Source organism: Nomascus leucogenys, chromosome 20 (genome assembly GCF_006542625.1).
Source record: "Nomascus leucogenys isolate Asia chromosome 20, Asia_NLE_v1, whole genome shotgun sequence".
Lineage (NCBI taxonomy): Eukaryota > Metazoa > Chordata > Mammalia > Primates > Hylobatidae > Nomascus > Nomascus leucogenys.
The window spans coordinates 50,048,934-50,070,541 of record NC_044400.1 but is presented as its reverse complement, the minus strand read 5'-3'; the positions used below and the strand labels follow the sequence as shown (position 1 = coordinate 50,070,541).

The window sequence follows — 21,608 nt, the reverse complement described above, 5'->3', positions numbered from 1 at the left end:
ATAACTAAGGATGGCTTTTTGTAATGAACAGAAATGAACAAAGGAGTCAACTCTTTCAATCAGTAGGCTATAACACTGGGGTCTTAAAAGAGTTATTAAACTGTTTATGAATAAGTACAAAGTAATTTAAAAAAATTAAACCCACAATGAGATATCATCTCACATTCACAATAGTCAGAATGGCTATTACTAAAAAGTCAAAAAAAATAACAGATGCTAGAGGGGTTATGGGGAAAAATGAATGCTTTTACACTGTTAGTGGGAGTATAAATTAGTTCAACCACTGTAGAAGACAGCGTGGCAATTTCTCAAAGACCTGAAGACAGAAATATCATTCAACCCAGCAATCCTATTACTAGGTATACCCAAAGGAATATAAGTCATTATATTATGAAGATACAGACACACATATATTCACTGCAGCACTGTTCACAAAAGCAAAGACATGAAATCAAATCTAAATGCCCATCAATGACAGACTAAGGAAAATGTGGTACATAAACACCATGGAATACTATGCAGCCATAAAAAAGAATGAGATCATGTCCTTTGCAGGAACATGGATGGAGCTGGAGGCCAACATCCTTAGCAAACTAACACAGGAACAGAAAACCAAATACTGCATATTCTCACTTATAAGTGGGAGCTAAATGATGAGAATACATAGCAAACAACATACACTGGGGCCTAATGGAGGGTGAAGAGTGGGAAGAGGGAGAGGATCAGGAGAAATAACTAATGGGTACTAGGCTTAATACCTGGATGAGGAAATAATCTGTACAACAAACCCCTGTGACACAAGTTTACCTATGTAACTAACCTACACACTGTACCCCTGAACTTAAAAGTTTACAAAAAAAACCCAAAACAACGCCCTGAAGCATCATCCCTAAGAAAGGGAAAGTTACATTGCTAAAAACGTAACAGATGAGAACTGTAAGTTGCACACTCAATCAAATGAATATAGTAACTTTATCAAATGAATGTAGTAAGACTAAGCTAGACATTCCCATCTATGAAGAACACAGATTCAGGTAGCTACAAGAAAAGGTGAATAAATATGATAGCAATATATATGCTAATGTAGGGAATTCATAATAAAATACAAAATTGCATAGCAGAGATGGTGCAAGTGCAATCATCACACATGATTTGCAAGATGCAAAAGGAACTGGAATTTAATAGAAGAGGATGTAATAATTGTGAACTCTCCTCTCAAAACAATGCCTATGCTTTTACAGTACACTTAACTGTAAACATCTGGAACATTTATCTGCATGTCTGTCTCTGTTACTAGAATCTAAGTATCTCACGGTCAGAAACTCTTTAATCATATTGTGGTGCATGATAAACACCTGGTGAATGGAATTAAGAGGATATTACTGATGCAGGAAATGCTCTTTTAGCTAGGGTAGGGATTGAATTAAATGCTAAATCAACTTGTCCTCATCCAAATTTACTTCTCAATCTTTTAAGGACGTTATCTTTAAGGACATTGCTGCATTTCTTGAGACTTCCTTCTGCAATATCATCCCCTTTGGTACTTTTCACCTCTCTTGTCTTTAGTTTAAGTGGCTGTCTTAGTTTCTGGGACAAAATAGGTGTAATATAGTGTTTCCTTTTCTTCCCTTACTTCTCTGCTCCGAGGTGGTAACATTTCCAAGTGTTCCATATTCAGCTTGCCCAGTCCCTTCTCCCCCAGGTCTTCTCACCAGAAACTCAACAAAACTGTTTCCTAGTTAATCTGTCCCTATGCTACATCTTCCCTAACAATACCATCACAGGGATTATTATCCTAAAACATTTGATCAGTTACTTCTTATCACTTAAAGGATAAAATCCAAATGTTTTTGCATGACCTACAAAGCCCTCCACAACTTCCTGCCAGCCAACTATAACTCTTTCATCTTCTAGTACTCCTATGTCCCAGACATTATCCTTCACTCATCTCTCATACTCTTCTTTCATGCCCAGTTCATGTCCCTTTAAATCTGAAGCATAGAAGCATCCCCTGGACCATAACACACAAGGAATCATTCAATTTATCCTCTATAATTCCATGCTGCATGCTAAAATTCTCTATATTAAAGTTTGTCTCAACATCTCATAGGCATAGAGATAGGACTATATAATGTAGACTATATTTGTATGATGCAATAAGAAAATCAGTTTTACAATAATGGAGCTGACATAAATGAGAGTAGTGGTTGGGAAAGAAAAGAACAAGAGGAAAGAATGCAAATTGTGAAAGATTTCTAAATTGAGACTGCAAAGAAGGTACTTTTAGCAAAATTCAGCTTTATAGAAATTTATTCAAGAGAGTATTTCATCCATTCAGGGAGCTACAATATATTCCTTAATCACAATTTATATTTATTTAAGTTTTTGTAATAATTCCTGCTAAGATTTAAAAAAAACTAGTTTTAACTTAAAAGGTTATTTTCAAATGTCCTCATCCTTCAGACCTCATTTGTAAAGTCACCATTATATTCCTCATATCTTCCCAAATGCAAGGAGACTTTCATGCCTTGACATAGAAAATTGTTTTTGATTTTTAAAATTTCCTCACTGGATCAATAGCCTGATACCAAAACATAAAGCTCAGGTAAGATATAAACTGATAATAAAGAAATGTCCACCATGAGAAAATACTGTCATCACAGACAGATTCTTGTTACAGAATTCTGGTCCCTGCACATCCTTTATTCTCCAGCTTCCAAACCAAGTGAGTTTTAAAATTCTTGCTTATGTATCAGATGCATTTGAGGACACTGAATATGATTATTTCTGATTAAGAAATTCCCAGTGCTATTTATCTATAAATGCGACAATTACAGAAAGAGAGACCAAGATGAGTTCTTATGATATGTAGAAAGATTCACAATCACATAAGAAATAATGACTTATTGAGTGCTGTGTTTGAAATGTCTAGAAAAGTTCATTCATCTACCCACCTATACAGGTGTTCAATGATAGCCGCTAGTGTTGCTCGGTTGACCCCTGGAAGAGAACGTATAAATGCTCCATATTTTTTAATTCTTTCCTTGTCATCTTGCGTATCTGAAGGGAAAAAAACAATCTTGAGATCTAAACTAATTATCTATGTTATGAATTTGTCTATCAGCAGTATTATAAAATAGTCACAAACAAATGCATTTTAATAAGTGATACAATCAGGTTTCAGTAGACAATCATTCAAAGTTCTAAAGTAATTGCCTATTAATCTGGAAAAGCATTTATTTACATAACATTCCAGCACTATGTGCTCTAGTTCTTATAATTTGTAATTTAAAATAAAGAACTTTTAAAATAGAAGGTTAGGTGGGATTATATTTTTTTATCTTCTACTTCATGGAATACTGAACTTCAACTTAACAGGAATACATTCAATTAATTACTCAAACTGGAGTACAAACTGAAGAGTTAAGCCAAAAGTATTTTAACTCTGGCTATGGAAATGTTTTATCATTTGTATTTGAAAATGACATTTCTGATTTTTGTTTCTCATGAAATTACAAAAATCTTTCCAAAGCTATGAACCATCCCGGAACTATGAACTATACAGTACCCCTTCGATGCAGGTAAAGGGTACTTTCAAATCTTTTGAAAAGGTGAGAATGCAATGGAAGAAGTCAAGCCCAGGCCTTAATAACTACAATCTGGATTTAGAGGATGATATACCTCCTGCTTTGGTCGTGAAAAGAAATTTGTTGGTTTATAGAGAGGAGGATGAGAAGGAATTACCCTCCACTCACCTAACTCCAAGAAGGCAAATATCTGGAGAAACTAGAGACAGGAACCCCCAAAGATCTAGACTCTCTGTAGAGGGCGTGCAGTGACAGTTTAGCCTATACTACCTGAAGTGGAAATAGATCATTCTTCAAATAAATCACTTGTGCTGACTTGGTAACTCAAGGAGACCGCACTTATTATTTCCTCTCAATTCGCAACTATCTTTAGAAACAAGACTATTTTATTTCTTGCTTAGCCTCACCTCTTCTATTCACAGAAAATCAGCAGCACACTAATGATGTCTTAAAAGCACAAAGTCACTTGTAAAGGACATCAGGATCCCTGGCTAGGTAAAAAACTCTGTATGACACAGTTTTCAAGTGCACTACTATTCAAAAGTGCAAGTGATATCTCTTTTGTACTGATTTAGCCTGTACATGAAATCAATAACCATACACATGAGTGTACTGAATTAAGTGCACCAGTAGATGACTCTCTATAAGAAAGAGGGGGAAACACCCAAATTACATTCAAAGACATTACTGGAAATTAATTATGTATAATTCCTAGTATAATCCAAACATTTATCCTCGCATTATCCAGTTTCTAACTGTAGGAGAATTTACATTTATTCCTTAAAATTTAACACTACTATGCTTAAAACAAAAAGTCATGCTAGTATGCATATTTTCACACATCTTATAAAATAGATGATATTTTAAAATAAAGCTAAATAAACTGAAAGTAAAACTCAGGAAAGATTTCAGGCCATATAGAAAATACAATGAGCAATTCAACTAAACATATAATTTAACAGTCCTCCTAGAAGAACAGATCGCATGTCATATAAATATAGGTGGTACACAGCTATAAGGCATTCTCTACCTCAGGTATACAGTACTTCAAAAGAGTTTTATGAATTCACTCAGAGAGTACTGGTATATTCTTTTCAGGCCCAACATGACCACTTTTGAAGGGTCTGGCTGAACCACACTGTTTGCAAAAGCAAAGGAGTTAAAGGTTACCTGACCCAGTATTCAAAGCCTTCTCCAAATAAATTCTCAAGGAATTCACATGCAAGTGAAAGGTGAACGCATTCTTTTCTGACACTCTCCTACCCCTGCTGACTACCTTATTCTCGTAGACTGACAACAGTGAAGACTTGTTTGTCACTCAATTTGACAACTTTAGCAAATACATATTTGTTGCTGTTGTTGTTGTTGTTGTTAAGATGCAGGGTCTCAGCTCTGTCACCCAGGCTGGAGTACAGTGGCATCATCACAACTCACTGAAGCTTGGAATTCCTGGACTCATGTGATCCTCCCACCTCAGTCTTCAGAATAGCTGAGACTACAGGAGCACATCACCACGCCTAAGCTAACACTTCTATTTTTTGTGAAGATAAGGTCTCACTATGGTTGCCCAGGCTGGTCTCAAACTCCTGGCCTCAAGCTATCCTCCTGCCTTGGCCTCCCAAAATGCTGGGATTATAGGCATGAGCCACTGTGCTCCGTCTTGCCACGTACTACTGATAACCAATTTTATAATACAGACAAATTATAAGTCTCTAAAGTAGAGATACTCTAAACAGCTTCATACATTTCAATACAATTTTCTTAAAACAAAAATGAGGGTTGCAAGGTAACTGAGCTTAAAGCAATGTATTTATCTCTGTATTTTATATCTTAGAAAATTATACATTCAATTCTTCTTGTGATTACAGTGAACCCTACTGATTTGAGAAACATGAGAAGGCAAATGAAAGACTTCTGAAAGGTAGTTATATCGTGAGAAGCTTTATTTTCATTATAATGCTACTCCTGCTGACACTAACTAGGGTCATTCTTGGGATAATTTTCAACATTAATCTCTTTAAATATATCACTTGTTTTAGATTAAACAAGTACTTTCAATGAGGAAAATTACTTCTCAATAGAGGAATGCCATGTGACCAGATTCAGAAGCCATTTTCCAAATCTTGAAAGAGATTAAATATATGAGACAAACATATTATAATTATGGAAAAATTCAAAAGTAAGTTTTAAAACCTAGAACAAAAGAGAAATGAAAATTATCATTTGTAAAATGTTATAGATATATGAGAAATGCTTATGGTTTATTAATAAAAATAAAAATGTCATATACATAAATTATAAAAGTGGAGAAAAGGACTACAATATGGAAAAATAAAAGTAGCTTCAGTAAAAGCATGGAATTAAAGGCAATGCTTATATTTAAGTCTGTTATTGTAATGTTTCAATAAAAGGACTTGTTTTAAATCATCAGAGGTTAAAAACAGGTTTTACTAAATTAATTTGACCCATGAGGGATTTAATAAACTCCTTTTCTAGGGTCATCTCTTAATTAGCTTTTCTTACAGTGTATAACAAAACTCTATTTCATTAGATGAAATCTAGAATAAATGAAGCAAAAGTTAAAAAAATTGTTATATACACTAAAGATGTAGAACCCGTAATAGAAGAAACACAAACGAGTCATAGGTGAAAATCTTGCAAAATGAATCCTGTAGTAAATGCTTCATTTTATTTTTAATGAGAAATTAGTAGCACACATGGACTTGACTGTAACATTCCAAAGTTGAAGCAAAGTATGCACTAAGATAGCCACTGAAAACTAAGTATATACCAAAGGATTTAGTGAATATTTTGAATTTCTCTTGCAGAGAGAAACAGCTATTGATATTTATGTAATTTCTGTTCTAAGCCATTATGTACGTTGTTTCTTTCAATTAAAATTTCAGCTTATCAAAGATTTTTAAAGTCTAAGTATTAAAAGGCAAGTATGTATTATGATCTATTATATATATACAGACAAACATATATATCTACATATATCTGTATAAATATTACCTAAAGCAGAGATCCAATATGGGTAGAGCTCCTTAGTAAGCAGTGCATCATCAATGTCAGAGAGAAAACTTTTCAACACACCCGTCACATCTTCAAGCTGATGTTTTCCAGCCCTCAATTTAAAGCTTCTTGCATCCTTTTTGAAACTCTCCAGAAGTTCACTTATATGCAAAGGATCACCATTCTTTTGATAGATAAATTTGCATCCTAAACCTTTGTTTTAAAAAAAAAAGTTATATTTTAAAAGTCTAAATTCAAAAGCCAGTTTGATATTTTAAAAACAAAACAAATGTTTGTGTTGAGATGAGGAGTAAGATGATGAAATCATTATGCAAGAGATGATATAAACATGCATGAGCAGGAAAGGCTTTTTACCCCTCATTTTAGTATTTAAAATGTAAACCTAATGAGCAAAGCATTGCAGCCTCAGCTTTTGGCAAGCCCCTGATCAGTCCTTCCTCCCGCTCTCCATAGTATCTTTTTCAAATGTTCTTTTACTTAAAGTGCCCTATCTTCACTTAGTCTCCCAGCAAAATCTTACCTCCATTTCTCACTGACAAAAGTGAAGCTCTCTGGTATAAATGTCATCAACCTCCCGCCCCCATATTGTATATTAATTTCTGTACGCTCCCATCTTCACCTTATTTCCAATGGAGAGTGGGGTTACCTCTTTTTCATGGTTACTAATTCATGAAGTGCTCCATACCAAATAAAAGGAGCAGTGGTTAGGAGGAAGAGTGATGATGACAATGACAATAATTCAAACCCCAAAAGCCTCCCTTGCCTCCTCCCAGGCTTCTTTTCCCTGTTCCTTTCACAACCAGGCTGAGTTTCCTATATTTATTCTTCCTACTGTCTCACATGCCTGTTAATCCTTTGACCACACAATCTTGCTTCTCTGCCTAATCCCCATTCCATTGGGGTCACCCTTCATCAATAATATTAACAACGTTCTTTTTTTTCTAGAGGCTTTTCAATTTTTATCTAGGGAGAACTCCTTGCAGCATTTGACATTCTGAACGAATCCCTGTAAATTCTTTTAACCTCATAACTTTCATGACATCATGATTTCATGTCTCTTTTTTCTCCCTTCCCTCTGTGACTGCTCTCTCAGTCTTCTAACTTTTTCTGCTCATCTAATACTTACTGGTCATTCCAGGGATCCTTCCTCAATTTTCTTCTCTTCCTGCCCACTGGGTGAGAACCCATCCAACCTCATCGCTTTTACATAAACATTTTAACTCAGGTTTTAATTTCCATGATTTCACACACACACACACACACACACACACACACACGTGTGTGTATATATATATACACATACACACATGTGTGTGTGTATATATATACACATACACACACACACACACATACCATTACATATACATGCAACATACACACACACACCCCCATACATCTTATGGCAAATCAAAATAACCCAAAGGAATTAATTCTCCTGCCCTGTTTACTACCTCACCTTCCACCCCCACAATGTTCTTTATCTTGTTCCTCTCTACCTCAATATATGGTATGGCCTTCTCCCTAGCACTTTACAAGTCAGAGTATTTCTTTCTCAATCAGCACATTAAAAACAAAAAATGCAGTACTGCATCACATAGATTCTTCATCATGATCTCACTCTCAGAACTGTCCTCTCCTTTCCATCCCATATGTTATTACTTGTGCACTGAGTTCTTATTACATTGTCACAACTTCTTGCCCATATTCTTATGAAGCCCTCTGTGTGTCTCAACAATGATAACAGCATGATCTAAAATTCGGGTCTGTATGTGTTACCAACAAGCTTAAAAATCTGAATACTGCCCTCCTGCTGCCTATGAGGCAAAGCTTGAGGATTTTAGTTTGCTATATAAAACCTTACCTGAATTGGCCTAACCTGTTGCCTTTTATATTGATCAACTCCTTCGTCTCACACTAAGCTCTGGCCACATTTAATACCACAAAGCTCCAAGCACAAACTTTGCGACTCTGTATCTTGGCACACACTGTTTCTCCTCCTGGAATCCCTATCCTCTTCTCCTAACTAGCTCCCATTTTCTCTTAGGGCTTATGGTAAGCACTGTGCTTTACCCATGAGTCTCTCTGTTCCCACGCCTTCTCTGGGTGAAATTTACCCCTACACCATGGGCACTGGTAGCACCCCCTGAACCTCTTTACTAGGGCATTTTATATACTGACTTGTAACTGCTCATGTATTTGTCTATTATTCATAAATCTGCAAACTTCTAGAAGGCAAAAATTATGTCTTATTTTCTGTGACATATCTCTGTGTATATCCAGCAGTTACACAGTGCCTAGAACTACTCAGCACGTATTCAATAAATGACTGCTTAAATGCAAGAATAAGCAACTTCTACAAAAATCAATACTGACTAAGCGTTTGAGATAGTATAGCCCTAGCTGAATGAATTTCTAATAGCTGGCACTCAAGTAAGTTAACTGAAAAATAACTTGAACATAATTTTGTTTATATAACTGAAATAATTTTCCCCAAGAAATAGTGTAATTTACTTTTTAAAAATTAAAGCCCTAAAAGTCATAGTATGAACTCAGTCAAGTTCAAACCTTGACACAATGACACAAACAGTACAGAAAATTGGTCTTGAGATTTTAACCCACAGGTCAGGGGGTTCAAAATAATTGCTACCATGAAACCATCTGCATCCTATAATCACTGGGTATTTTCTAAGTTCCTGTCAAATCTTTCTTCTATACATGCTGGTAGCATTGAGGTTTCCCCAATGTTCTGAATATAAATATAAAGATAAATATATATATATATTTTATTATATGTTTTATTCAAGTAAGAAAAAATAGTAGATTGAAGACTATCTTTCAGAGATTACAAGGCTAGATTAAAGCCTACAGTGACACAACACGTCTAAGCATGTTTTTAGAAGTGATGAACTGTGGAACAATATGTAAAATAATTTGATTTATATATATATATACACATATAAAAATATATATGATATAAACATACTTTATATATAAAGGGTTTTAGATATAAAAATATATATATGATATAAACAAACTATCATAGCAGGAAGCTTCTTATAGTAGTGCCCAATATGTGATTATGTATATACTTTCAGTAGATATATAATACAAACACAATTATATGTATAACTATATATAATATAAAAATATATGATACGTATATTTATATATAATACACGTACATCATGTTATATATGACTATATGTATATATATGAATATATGTATGTACATATATGTGTGTATATATGTAAGTGTGTGTGTATATCTATTTATATAAACGCAATCCTTCATTGGCTTTATTATTCTAACATGCAAGTGAAGGTATCTTGTAATAGAGGTATTAAGTTGTAATATATGAGTTTTAGTTGAAAAAATTGAACGCTGAGTTATTTTAAACTCAAATAAACACAAGGAAAATTCTGATTTCCCCAGAAAAACATAAAATTGGCTACATCAGAGCTAGTCAAGGTATTTTAATTATTTCTTGCTTAAGAAAGGCCTTATGCCATGGCCTTATGCCATTATGAAACTAACATGGTGTGAAGATTCCCAATGAGGTTATGCTCCTGCTAAAACATAACATATATGTGATTCATGTATATCTGCAAAATGTACACTAACACTGAGTGACTGTAACCAATGAAGGTAACATTCTCCTTCCTCTGTTTTTAAGTAAACAGATGATTATAGCTAACAAGAAAAACATGAACATACTATCACAGCAGGAAACTTTTATAGTAATGCCCAAATATGTGGGCCTTATGTATATATTTTCAGTAGATATATAATAAAAACAAAATGAATCTGGACATTAATAATTGCACTTGAATTACATACAAAGTAAGTAAAATACTTAAAATGACACTCTCCCTAGAACAAGAGATTAAAATATGCCTCTATAAGTTTAATTTCTGAAAAGTGTTTTCTTTATCCATATCATTAGTTCTGATATTTTGTTACATATCAGTGTATTATCAGTTTCACATACTAGAAGACATGATTCATAGCTTTGTCTTGAACTTTTTACTTCCACCACTGTGTTTCTAAGAGTGAGACCAGTGACTGGCATACAATAAGCACTCGATAAAGAAGCAATGAACTAATAACACAATGCTTTACCGCAGCCCTCTCACTATTTATACCTTCTTTTCAAATTAAAAACACCCAAAGATACCTCTAGTATTAGGAGAATAAAAATTTTTAATACAATCCAAAATATCAAATGATTTTCCTCTTTTTCACATTTGTAATCTAAATAAATGGCATTTATCTACAGGTTAAAAGGGCTCATGGTAACATTTTAACATTTTTACATTTAAAATAGGGTCAAGACATTTACAGTATGAAAGATATATGCAACAAAAGGAATTTGAAGAACTCATAACCATTTGAAAATAAACATGAAGAACAGAGGATATCTTTCAGGCATATCTAAAATACTAACATAGCATATAAAACTGACATGAAGTTGGACCATGGTACAGATCAACGGATTTTTTATTTGCAAAGTATTCATTGAAATATCTGTTGAAAATGAGCACAAATTGTGAAAATTAATAGCTATGCTTCTGAATATAACCTACATGCACACTTTATGTATATGCCAAAGAAAGCAGATTATTTTACATATTGTTTCACAGTTCATCACTTCTAACAACATGCTTAGATGTGTTGTGTCACTGTTGGCTTTAATCTAGCCTTGTAATCTCTGAAAGGTAGTCTTCAATCTATTTTTTCTTACTTGAATAAAACATATAATCTACTATTTTTATGTACATATTATAATTTAGATTATTTCAATGTTATTTAATATTTTATGCATATAAAGAAAGGAGGAAATGGTAAAAATGTCTAGTTTAAATGAGTCTTATTGGGAGAAGGAATGGTAATTAGCTGAACAGTGAGTCTGCCTTTATTTTTCACTAGTATACTTACAAATATAAAGGGTTTTAATTCAGTCCAATAGAGGTACCACTTGAAAACCTGTAAGAATGATACGATCAGTTCTAGGGGTTGAATAAAAACTCAGTGATACTTACCATACTGTGTAACAAATGCTATACAGCTGTTCACTATAATGGGAACGTCATTTTTGCTGAGCTGCTGATCTTGTAAAGCATTACCATCTGTACCTGCTGCTTTTTCAATTGCAGTATGCCAGACTGTGAAATCCAACTTGGTATGCCCATGGATGTATAATGTTCTGCAAAGTTTAAAAAGCATTTCAAATTATAATTTTGCTCTTTAAAAAAAAAATCTTACTCCAAGACAGATTACCCTAAAATCCACATAATCGTTCAAGACAAACTCTTATCTCAGCCACTACGAGCTTCCACTCAATCCCTCTTTTGCTCGTATAGTCACATCACTCCATAGCATTGAGGAAGCTCTCTGAATTTATGGTCTCACTTCTTTTCATTCCCCAGCCTGTTTTATTCTCTTTCTGAATAACTAAACTAAAACCATTGTGACTATCACCTATGACTTCTAACAGATATTTCTGGTTATGTTTTTCAAGGTTTTAGAATTGTTGATTTTATTCCTTAAAAAGAGAAAAAAAACAGCATTCAATTTGAATTTTATAGCACAATTCTTTCTGGATTTTCCTCCTATCATTCTGGTCACTTAGTCTCTTTCCCAATCTCACTTCCTCTTTCTGAATGACAAAGTCGTAACCTCAGCACACACAAAAGCTCCATGGACTCTCCAGGGACATGTCATTCAGGCCAGTAGTTTCATCTTTTCACATACATTAGTTTACTTCCAAATCCCTATCTCCAGGCTGTAACTTTCATAAATCAGATCTCCATGTGACTGAAAAGCAGGAGAATAGAGCACCTGAGAGTGGGAATGCCAATCAGACTTTTTGAACTTAAATTTTAGCTCTGCCATTTACTTCCTTTGTAACTTTAGACAAGTCAACCTTATTTTTGCTTCAGTTTCATCATTGGCAACATAAATATAATAATAGCACCTAGGACAACACTCAATAGACATAACATTAATGACTAATGTATAAACTATACTACTAAAGAATATTTATATTTGAGCATCTTCACCTTAATGTGCAATAAGCATATCAAAGCTTTTGCTCTCCCATACCAAGCTTCTGGGACCAAAAATTTTCCACATACCCCACGAGAAATTTAGGATTAATTAAGTGTAGATCAGTCTCTTTACCCAACCACTGCCACATGACTTCAGTCACAAAATTCTGTTGACTACAGTTTCCCAATGTATTCACTCTGTCTCCTCTCCTTTCCAAGACTGCCTTATTTCAGATCTTCATGTTGTTCCTTCAGGTCACTACAGTCCCTTCTTACAGAATTCCTTTCCCAATTCTCAACGCCTGTAATCTCTACTCCTCGCTATTGCCAGAATGATCTAAAATGCAAAGTTAATGACATCACTTCCAGATCACTGTCTTACAGTTCATGAGTTTTCAAGATAAAATGTTTGCATAATCTAGCCTATATTTTTACCTGCAACTTGATCTGTCATTCTCCTATACTTAAGATACTCAGGCAACATAAACACACACAAATACACACACACACACACACACACACACACACACCCCTCCTGGATTTTGTAATACATATTGCCTGCTCTTTGGCTGGCTACTCCAAACCTTCCCCCAAAATTATACTACAGGTAAAATCCCTTAACACTGTTCCTGATCTCCCTCTTATGCTTAGTATGTCACAGATATTCCTTCTCAATATTTCAGTGGTGGCTTTGTCCTGCATCGTATCACCTGCTGTAGCTATGTGAATGTTTTAGCCACAAAACTCCAACCTTTACACAGGCAAGCAAAGAAAGTACTTCAGTATCTCCAGTCATCAGCACAGTGTCTGGCATTTAGTGGATACATAGAAGTTTTAAAGATCTATCACTAGATACAAAGTTTGCTTTAAAACATAAACTAATTGTTGATGTATTTTAAGTCTATTTACACCAAAGTAAAACTATATAATCTTGATTTCAGACTTGACAGGGCTAGTTTATACTCAACCCAAAGAGGCATGAATAAACCACATGAATTCTGGGGCTTTGGGGGCCAGGGGTCTGTAATAAGGAATGTAATCTTTTATATTTCTGATAATCACTGTACCTAATATAAAAAGAGAAACAAAAAACTTCCTTTCTTTCCTTTCTTTTCTTTCTTGAAATGCTCCTGTAAGAAGACAAAGATACCTGCACCTTATCACACTCATTTCTAACATCTGAACTTGCTATAACTACTACTGTTTTACTAATACTGGTGCTTGTAATCCTCATCTCTTGCTTTTTGACATCTTTATCTATTGTTCCTACTTTCCACAGCACTACAGCAGTCCTGACCTCCAGTTGTTGTAGTTTTCTTTTTGAAGAATTCTGAAATTTGCACTAAAACACCTGACATGCTACAGCCTTTTCATTGATCTTATATCATCTTTAGCTCAAAAACATTCCATTGCTGGATGTATTTGTCTAACTGAAATTATATAACTCAGATAATTTTTTGAGAAATATCAAACCTCTTGATTATGTGAACTTAATCAAAATTATGTCTTGCTATATTCACAAGTTTAGGTAAAGAGAAAAAACTTTTTACATAATTTATCTAATAATTGAGCTTTAAATATGATATAAAATCTTTGTAGCTATTTGCATATAAACAAGTACAATGGGTGTTTTAGCAAGCAGTGAAAGAAATCCAAAATGCAGTTGCCCTCCTACAATATGAGTATAATTCTGCCATAAACTGTGACATTTTCAAATTTCAAACTTTCTTTCTAGTCAGAAAAAAATCCACTGATGTTGAGTTGAGCTGTCTCCTTGTGAATTAGTGAAGAGTAGAACTTTCTCAACTTGTCAAAGGGCGAATCCCAAAATACATATGTAGTGCAATAGATGGTTTGACATTTAATAGCATTGGTGCACTAACTTTCCTCTCTGATGCTTACCTAAAATTTGTGGACACTGAATAAAGCATCGAAAGATATTTTCAACACAAATGCTGGATGACTTTGAGATTTCAAGTGTTATCAAACAACAATTTCACATTCCTGGATGAGAATTCCAAAGAAACATTTACTTATATCCTGACAATCTGAAAAGTAATGTTGATAAACTCTAATTACAGAGAAATTAGTTATGCTAATTATCCATTTTCTAAGCATAAATTCCAAAGGGCACTTCAAAGCCATATAAAGAAAAATGCTTATTTGCTATAATGAATCAAGACCGTTCAATAAGACCTAGAAACCAAGTCCTAGGACTAACAAAAACAATTACATTAAAACTGCAATATAATAACCATGAAGCATAAACAATCATATTTGAGCCTAGTCTATGACAAGAACCAGAAGCATCTTCACAAATAATAGATCAATAAACTTGACCACATAAAAAATAAATATGCTCATATAAAGAAGATTTTAAACAAAACTGAAAAGCAAATGAAATACTCTACAAATATGGCTGGAAAAGATAATATCTTAAGCATTTATACAAAAATAAAATAGTAAGTCCTCCACAGAAATATGGTCATCAGCCATGGAAAGGTAAGTCACAGAAAGAATTAGCTGATGTAATCACAAACCAGTCTAAGAATCAAATATATGTGTATGTGTGTGTGTGTGTGTGTGTGTGTGTGTGTGTGTGTGTGTATCTTAGTCCTATCACACCTAAGATTCACAAAACAGAATTTCCTGAGCAACTTATTACAAAGTCACACTATTAAAATAGACACACACACATGTAAAATCAATGATGTGTCAATTTATCAAAGATCTAAAATGTATAATGTTCATCACTAGAGTATAACAAGATGAGCATAGCATTTTAAAGACTGATGAGATACTCTAAAAATAAATTTGAAAATATGTTCTAAGAATCTTAAAATACGTATGCATTACTTTTGACAATTAGTTGCAACCACAGGACTCTTTCATAAGTACATGATTTGAAACAAAGGCACAATATCTGTTTCTTTCAATATATTTCTGTTCCTCTCTCATGCACATGTGCACGTGCACACAAACACATGTATTTAGTGGAGCATTTCAAAAATGGAAATAAGTTGAAATCCCAAAAACTAGGGAAAGGTTAAGTGATTTAGCTACATCCAGAGATACATATTATAAACTTTGTACAATGAGCAGAGAATGCATAATCGCACATATGTATAAATCCAATTGCATTTCCTAAAATGTTAAATTAACTCTGGGTAGAAAACTCACGGTCATTTTGTTTCCTTCTTTATATATATCTGTGTTTTTAAAAACGTAATTAGAAACAAATCACGTAAGTCGAAGTTTTGACTGATCCCTTGAAGGAAAAGATATTTAAAGCCATCTGAACCATGCCATCTTAGACTGTCATTGAGCTTTTGAGCCAGAGAACTGGAAATATCTCTGCCAAGCTTTTTTTTCCATATATGACTAGGAAACTAAGAGCCAAAAACAACATGTCTGAGGTATCAGAACTAGGTAGGAATTGCACATTTGAGCTACTCAGTACTAGCCTAGTTCATGAGCCTTCCTTTACCTGAGGAATCAGATCTCCATAATTTAAAACTCTGGTCCTCAGGTCCAAAAATACTTGTTCCAGATGTGAAATGCTGATGTGTATTTCTGTTGCCTTTCTTCTTAGTCCTATCACACCTAAGATTCATGAAACAGAATTTCCTGAAAAATTTATTACAGTCACACTATTAGAATGGATGTGAAAGATGATCTACTATAGCCACTCATAACAGAAGACCTATTTCTGTTCTTCAAGACTGTACACTTACATTCTGCCTTGAAAAGCATCCTAGGAATGTTGGAAATGTAATGGATAGGACTTTGGAGGATAGCTTTAGAAGGGTATGCTGTGCATTTTTCTTTATACTTCCTAAGCAACCTCTCAAAGAAGACCCTATTTCTCATCCAAATAGGCTTTTGGGTTTGTTTTCTTCTGGAAAAGTATGAATTGTGTTATTTCTATGAGTGATGTTTGGTCATTAGAATTTTTAATGAACTCATTTTAAGTGCATGGTTTGAAATATTTTTGCAAATGTTTACACTTGTGTAACTAACACCATGATTAATATGTAGACCATTTCCATCACTTACAATGTTTACCCATAACTCTTTGCATTGCATCCCTTTCCCTACTCACAATCTTAGGCAAGAACTTATCTGCCTTCTGTCACCATTCATTAGTTTCCCAGCTCTAAAGCTTCATAGGAATGGAATTATACAGTATTACTCTTTTGTGTCTGGCTTCTTTTACTCATCACAATGTTTTTAAGATTCATTCATGTTGTTGTTAATATAGGTTCCTTTATAATGATAAGCAGTACTTCACATATGAACACATACCATATGCTGTTTACACGTTCACTGACTAAAAATCATTTGGGGTCTCCTCACTTTATATTATATATAAAGCTGATTTGAATTTTTGTATAGGAGTCATTTTGTGGACATATATTATGATTTGTTTTGGGTAAATACCTAGCAGCTCATTTGTTGGGATGTATAGCTAAGTGTAAACCAACTGTATTATTTCAAAAAACAAAAACCTGCTAAACTGCTTCCCAAAATGAATGTACTATTTTACAATCCCACCATACTTGCCAACACTTTGCACTGCCACTTTTTTAAAAACTTACTTCTCTCAGTGTGATCTCATTGTGGTTTTAATTTGTATTTCTCTGGTACTTAACTTTACATGTGCTTGTTGGCTATTCATAGATATTCTTTTAGATATTTCTGTTCATCATTTTTTGCTATTTTATTGGGTTTCTGTTTTCTTCTAGTTATATGTATTCTGTCCATATTTGGGATAGGAGTGCTTTATCACACACGTGTATTTTGAATAGTACCAATGTATGATTTCATTTGATTAACCACATTGCTTAAAGAACAAATTATAATTGAGTTTTTAACTTATAATACCAATACTTGTGATTTTTTTCTAATTTCCTTGCTTTATCATATTAAACCCACAATAAAATATTAAATAGAAGTGGTGGAAATAAATATGTTTGCCTAATTCCTGCATTTGAAAGAATTTTTTGATTATATCCAATGTGTTAAATTCATTGGTATGAAGTTGGTCATAATATTTTCTTATATTTTAAATATTAAAATGATGCACAGTTTTGACACTGGTAATTTGTATCTTCTGTCCTATCTTCTAGTTAGAGTTTTATCAATTTTCTTAACTTTTCCAAAAAAAAGTTAAAAATGTATTAAATTGATTATTTCAAAGGACCAGCTATTGGTGGCTCAGATTTTTTTGAAATATATTCCATTTATTCATTCTTTCTACTGTCTATCAGTTCATTCTCTGAACCACTTTGGGTCTAATTTGCTCTTTTTTGATTTTTAAGGTAAAAGTTTAGAGGACGGATTTTAAATCTTTTGATTTAGTGTAAGCATTTAAAGCTTTCAACTTCCTTGTAAATAGTTTTATAGCTCCATCACACAATTTTGATGTTATGATTTTATTATCATTGATCAAATATTTCCTAACTTTTCCTGTGATTTCTACTGTGAAGTATGGGTTATTTGGAAACATGTTTAACTTCCAAATACTCAGGAATTACTCTGCAATCCTTTCCAGAATAAGGCAAGCTATGAATTAAATTCAATAGAAAATACTAATAGAGTATCAATCTATCTTTCCAGGCCCATTGTCACATGCGTCCTCCTCAAGCACTCAAGGTTAAGGCCAACCCTATTGTTGTTTCTAGCCCATCCTATTTCTCTGAACCTATTATTTCTACCTCTTGGACTACCTTAGTGTCTCAGGCCCCCTTCATTATTTCCTACTAAAGTCCTTCATTGGATTATAGATCCAGTTAAAAGTACTTTTCTTTAAAAAACAAAACAAAAACAACAAATACACACACACACACACACACACACACATATATATATCTTAGAGGGATTTGCTCATTCTTTTGTCCATTGTTTCCCCATCATATCATATTTATTTCTTCATAAGCTTATCTCTTGGTACATAGAGGTACTTTGAACTAACTGAAACAAAATTGTTGAAGCAAATAATATACGTTTTAAAATCTACCTTTTGTTAATAGACATACATCCCCTTCATCATAATTTTCTTTAACATAAAATCACTTAATATTTGTTTTGTAATAGTCTCTTTCTTTTTTAAAAACCTGTGGGGGTGGTGAGGGAAGAGAATCTCTTTTTCGTCTTGGCAATATTCAGATTAAGCCATCTCTAAGAATTAAATCATCAGAAAGTTACAAAAGCAGTCAAGCTTATATTGCGGGCAATAGGCTACTGTTTAATTTGCAATTACATGCACAATTTAAAAACCACTTTAAGATAATTCAGCCTCTGGAGTATTGCTAACATATTAGCTTCTATAAAACACATTCAAGGGGGAGAAAAGATCATATGGAATAAGGTGATAGGAAATAAGGAATATTAAACTTAGGGTGTTAATCTCCCAAACTGAGAAAAGTAATCTGTTCCATAATTGTGAAACATATTGATAAAGTGTTTATTCCCCAGTGTTAAGCTTCTTTATGTGAAGAATTTGCAATTAAAACTGAAATGCAGTCAAGCTTGGGAGACATCAAGTGTATTATGCTTTATTATACATCAATCAAGGAATCTAAAAGAAAAAAACACACTAGTCTTTTCTGTTTCTGGTAACACAGTTTACTTCTTCACACTGTGTTTATCAGAACCAACAACCTTTCGACAAAAGCATAATAAATGTCTATGGCAATGGGCATGCAGTTATGGAACGTGAAAATGGTAAACACAGTAACTTATTTCTTAGAAAAAGATATGCAGAAGACGTGGGTTAAAAGTGCAAAATTAGTTCTCAAATTTTGAGAAAAAGATGTAATTTCTTGAACATTTCAGTCAAAGTGATGATACAATTTCCTACTGTCCAGGAAAATGCCTTCTGCCTTCCTGGTCTAGAATATTCGCTAACAAGAGATATTTGACAATATGATTTTTTTTATTTGCACAAACAGTACTAAGGCCTAAAAGAAAAGCACAGAATCTAAGTCCCAATAACAACATCAAATGGCATGCCAGAAACCCTTAAATGTAATCAAGAAAGCTTTATTTTCCAAAATAATTTTTAAAGTATACAAAGAATACACATGAAAACGACACCATCTGGAACACCTTCTGTTTAGAGCTTTTTAGAGCAAAAATGCTCTGTGTGTGGAAAATATTATTGCAATATTTTTCTGTCTAAAGACACTCATGCTATGCATATAGAGAAAATGACCATGAAGATTAAAATATCTATCTAAATAGTGACTATATACAGGGGATAATTATCAATTTATGAACATTTCCAGTTTAGGGGGTTCTTTCTCCTCCTTGCCTTTAAGAAACATTAATGTATTTTAGCATTTTAATCAAAGGTACATAAGAACAGGAAAAACATGTGAAATTAATTCATTAAATTTATGTATGATTTACATTTCTGGCTCAAGCTGTTACTAGCAAAAACTAAAGGTTCAAGCTTATAGCTGGTTGGTTTCTCTTTCTTCCAATTATTCACACTATCTCCATAGGCCATCAGTATAAATAATTGGAAGTTGTTTTACTTCCAAAAGCCACAGTTTTATCTGTCACTGACAAGTCTAACAGAATCTACCATTGCTGACAGTCATCATTTCCCAAAGGGCTAATAGATCAAAAGGGAGATGAAAACAAGGGTGGTACAATGAAATTTTCTCATTTTGGCATGGTACTGAAACAGCTTTTCAACAATCACAGCTATAATTAACTAGCTATGTTTGAGTACTGGGAGAGAAGTGCATATTCTCTATCTTGGCAAATGATACTATCATTCATAGCATCACCCAGGCTAGAAGCTCAGGGGTCATCACTCTTATCTCCCAGTTCGCAAAGCAATTGAAAATCGACTGGTATCTCTCTCAACATCCCACTACCACATGGAGAAAACTATCAACATCCAAAATCATCCATCAATTCTTCTTTTCTTACTTTTGCAGTTGAGGGATCTTGCTTTCTTGCTTGTACTCTCTCTTAGACCTTCAATCTCTCCCATTTTCTGTTTCTTTTCCATCAAAATTTAAACTTGTATAAGTTCAAGCCATCTGAAAACAAACTGCACATATATGCCCTTTCTGGGTCAAATCCCTTACCTCGTTAATCCTATGAACCTCCCTCCAGGTATCTTTGACAAAGTGACCTCACCAGCTGTCTTGGTTTACTCAGTTTCCATTCTTAATCTGATCTAGTACCTGCCTGTTCACTTCTGCTCTCCCCCAAGTCACCAGATGGACTCCAAATCACTTATCTCATGGAGTATGTATTCTCACTGAGCATGTCCTTCTGTCAGCACTTGACATTTTTAACTGATCCTTCCTTTTTGAGACACTCTGTTCCTGGACTTTGTAACACTTTGTACTCTCTCTTAGTTTCTGGCCTCACTCTCTGAGGAAACAAGCAGCTACTTCTCCCTGACAAATTCCCCTAACCCAAAATGATGTACAGTCATCAAAGCTCCAACACAGGGCTTCTTCCTTTCTCCTTCCATAGAATCACCCTAAGTAATTTCACTTTCTTCCTTCTTTACGCTGGTAACTCCAAAATCTGTACTTCCAATCTGTTAATCTTTTCATGAATATCTTATCCACAAAAAATAACTTTCTCCCATCAATTTATTCTTAGATGTCTTATAAGAATCTCATGCTCAACATGTCTTAAACTCATTATCTCCCAGGCTCCCTCCCAAATCTGCTCCTTTTTCCACTATTCCCTATATGATGTCTATGTAGTCACAGAATACACAAACATATGTTTATATGTCTATGTAAATAAGTAGATATGAGACTCTGTTTTGCACCATACAGGGTGCTGTGCCTGTCACGTATGTATAGTCTTTGTTCTGGTTCTATCAGGGTTCATAACCTCACATTCTCGGCATCTACTGTGCAGATTCTTTACTTTTATGCACACTGTGGACCTCCCTTC

The 21,608-nt window shown here is 34.0% G+C and overlaps 1 protein-coding gene across 5 annotated transcripts in view; it reads right to left on the bottom strand.

The window, feature by feature from the left end:
* The window catches only part of ARAP2 (ArfGAP with RhoGAP domain, ankyrin repeat and PH domain 2), a 177,107-nt gene that overhangs the window by 55,438 nt on the left and 100,061 nt on the right, over positions 1–21,608 (bottom strand). For 4 of the 5 annotated variants that reach the window (XM_030800960.1, XM_030800962.1, XM_030800963.1 and 1 more), the window contains exons 20-22: positions 11,664–11,827; positions 6,603–6,815; positions 2,955–3,060 (exon numbers count right to left, since the gene is read on the bottom strand). In XM_030800960.1, the coding sequence (XP_030656820.1) occupies positions 2,955–3,060; positions 6,603–6,815; positions 11,664–11,827 (483 nt within the window). The remainder of the gene's footprint in view (positions 1–2,954; positions 3,061–6,602; positions 6,816–11,663; positions 11,828–21,608) is intronic. The other variant, XM_030800964.1, reaches the window with a different exon arrangement.